The sequence below is a fragment of the Galeopterus variegatus genome, unplaced genomic scaffold (genome assembly GCF_000696425.1).
Source record: "Galeopterus variegatus unplaced genomic scaffold, G_variegatus-3.0.2 Scaffold766, whole genome shotgun sequence".
Classification (NCBI taxonomy): Eukaryota; Metazoa; Chordata; class Mammalia; order Dermoptera; family Cynocephalidae; genus Galeopterus; species Galeopterus variegatus.
The window spans coordinates 161,335-163,564 of NW_007726877.1; the positions used below are offsets into that span (position 1 = coordinate 161,335).

Below are 2,230 nucleotides of genomic sequence, written 5' to 3' on the forward strand. Positions count from 1 at the left end.
ACCCAGGAGTAGGCATTATTGTCCCTATTTTACAGCAGAAGAAACCAAGGCTCAGAGAGGTTACCCAAGGTCATATAGCGGGGGTGGGGGGGTGGCAAGGACACACTCAAACCCAGATCTCCTTCACTCCCAAGCTCCTGCTGCTTCTGCTCCCCACAGTCCCCGGTCCCCAGGCCGTTTGGGGCATCTAGAGGGGCTGCCTCAGACTCTTCATGAATGCAAGGGTACTTCAAAAAGTTTGTGGAGAAATAGAATTAAAAGACACTATGGATCTTCCCACGAACTTTTGAAGACCCCCGCTACACTCAGAGACAGTGCTCCAGCCATGTTAAGACCCCTGCTCACCTCACGACGGAGGGACCGGGTTTCTCCCAGCTGACCAGGGTCTCTGGGCTTACAGAGATGTACCCGCGCAGTTAGAGAAAAGAGGAGAGAACCCGGTTATCGGAGCAGGAAGCTGGCGTGGCCGCGGGCCACCACCTCTGGTGCAGAAGGGATCCCAGATGCGCTTCACCTGGGCGGGCCCCCGCCGCGTCCCCGCCCCTCACAAACACTAAAGGCGGGGAGGAGAGTGCCGCTTTCGCTCAAGGGCCACTTGTGGGTTCCGTCCCCGCGCACCACTTGGGGGGCCTTTCGGCTACTTCTCATAACGCGAGCGACTTCGGTTTCTCTGCCACAAGTGGAGAGCCGCAAAGAGCTGCGTCTTCCCCGGCGTTCCCGCGCGGCTCGGAAGCCCGGTGAGCGGAGCCCGCGCGCCAGCCATGCCCCGGCCGCTCTCCGCGGTGGCGGCGCTCTTCGTGTCCCTGGCCGGTGAGTGACACGCGGGACCTTCCGAGGTGGCCCTGCCCTGCCTGGTGCTCTTAAGTCTAAGTGCATTCTGATGTCCCTGGCCGAGGTGAGACAGGACGATGGACTGCAGATACGGCTTCTGCTACCGTGGGGTTTGGGCTGCAGGCGTCTCTCCGCAGTGACCTGGCGTATGAGCAATGGGACACACCTACATTTCTTCCAAGGGCTTTCACAGTTTGGCTTGTTTTTCCTGAGTTAGGTAGAGTAGGTGTCAGTTCCAGAAAACAGTGACACTGTCCCTGGTTCCCAAATGGGTTCTGGGTACCTTATCAGAGAGAGTTTGTAGAAATCACTTAGATTTAAGAGATGGACAACTGAGACATGGCTTAGAAATTGGGCTCTGTTATCTGGGAAAAGCAGTCATGTCTTGCCTTTTCTGTTTTTCTCCAATGTTAGTGCCATGTTTATGTTGTATAAACAATGAACCACGATAATGCATCAGATGTAGTCTGACAAATTGTGCCACTTCAGAAAGGTGTAAGTCAGGGTGTTAAAGATTAAAAAAAAAAAAAAAATACTACTGGGCTTCAGATCCGAGATGCTGTCTGGGAAGCTGAGCTTACAGTTATTATTTTATGTCTCAAACTCCTGCTTTCAGGAGAGCATTTTCTCCCTAAGATATGGAGTCCTCTCAGGTGCTGCTGTTCTGTTTCTGATATCGCGATCACTGGTTAACTCACAATTCCTTCCAGAACTGCTGAATTGAACATCGGGAGAACTACCTCAGTCCACACTGCCCTGCTAACACGCTCACATGGGGGATGCAGTGGCCTCGGTTCAACATGAATATTATGAATGCTGTGAAAGCTGTGGGAAGGGTCAGGTCAGCAGCCCTAATCCAGGTTGTTTTACCTTGTGCCATGCTTTCAGAATTATAGTGTCATGTTCTTTGGAGGACAGAAAAGGAAATCCATCATTACATTCTCAGGGTAAGCTAATAAAAAAGCAGAAAATTTCAGTCTTAGGGTAACCCACAGTGACCTGCATGTGAGCACCAATCGAATGGCTGGCAGAGACGGACAGGTCTGGGAACACAGTGAGTGCTGACACATGAAAGGGCAGGTGGACCGGAAACGCCATGTTGCCCTTTCCTACCTGAGCTGCAAGTCCTCAGAGTTGAGGGGAGTGAATGGAGTGTGAGAGGTGCTTCCTCAGAGCCCCGGGGCAGAGCAGTGTTGTGTGGCCTTTGAGGGGTCACACATAACTGGATTCAGACCCTTGCCCTGACCCTTACCAGCAGGGAGGCCTTGTTCACATCACCAGATGCTCAGTTTCCTCACCAAAAAGTGGGGAAGACAGGATCCTCTCCCAGGGGTGCTGGAAGACAAAGTGAGATGGTGCCTGTAAAGCAATTACTATAGTGCTTTTGCTTGGTTCTATC

General features: G+C 52.5%; 1 protein-coding gene across 1 annotated transcript in view; it reads left to right on the forward strand.

Annotated features, from left to right (window-relative positions):
* Positions 1-761: 761 nt before the first annotated feature.
* The window catches only part of LAMP3 (lysosomal-associated membrane protein 3), a 32,971-nt gene continuing 31,502 nt past the window's right edge, over positions 762-2,230 (forward strand). The window contains exon 1 of the mRNA XM_008572233.1: positions 762-810. Coding sequence (XP_008570455.1) covers positions 762-810 — 49 coding nt within the window. The remainder of the gene's footprint in view (positions 811-2,230) is intronic.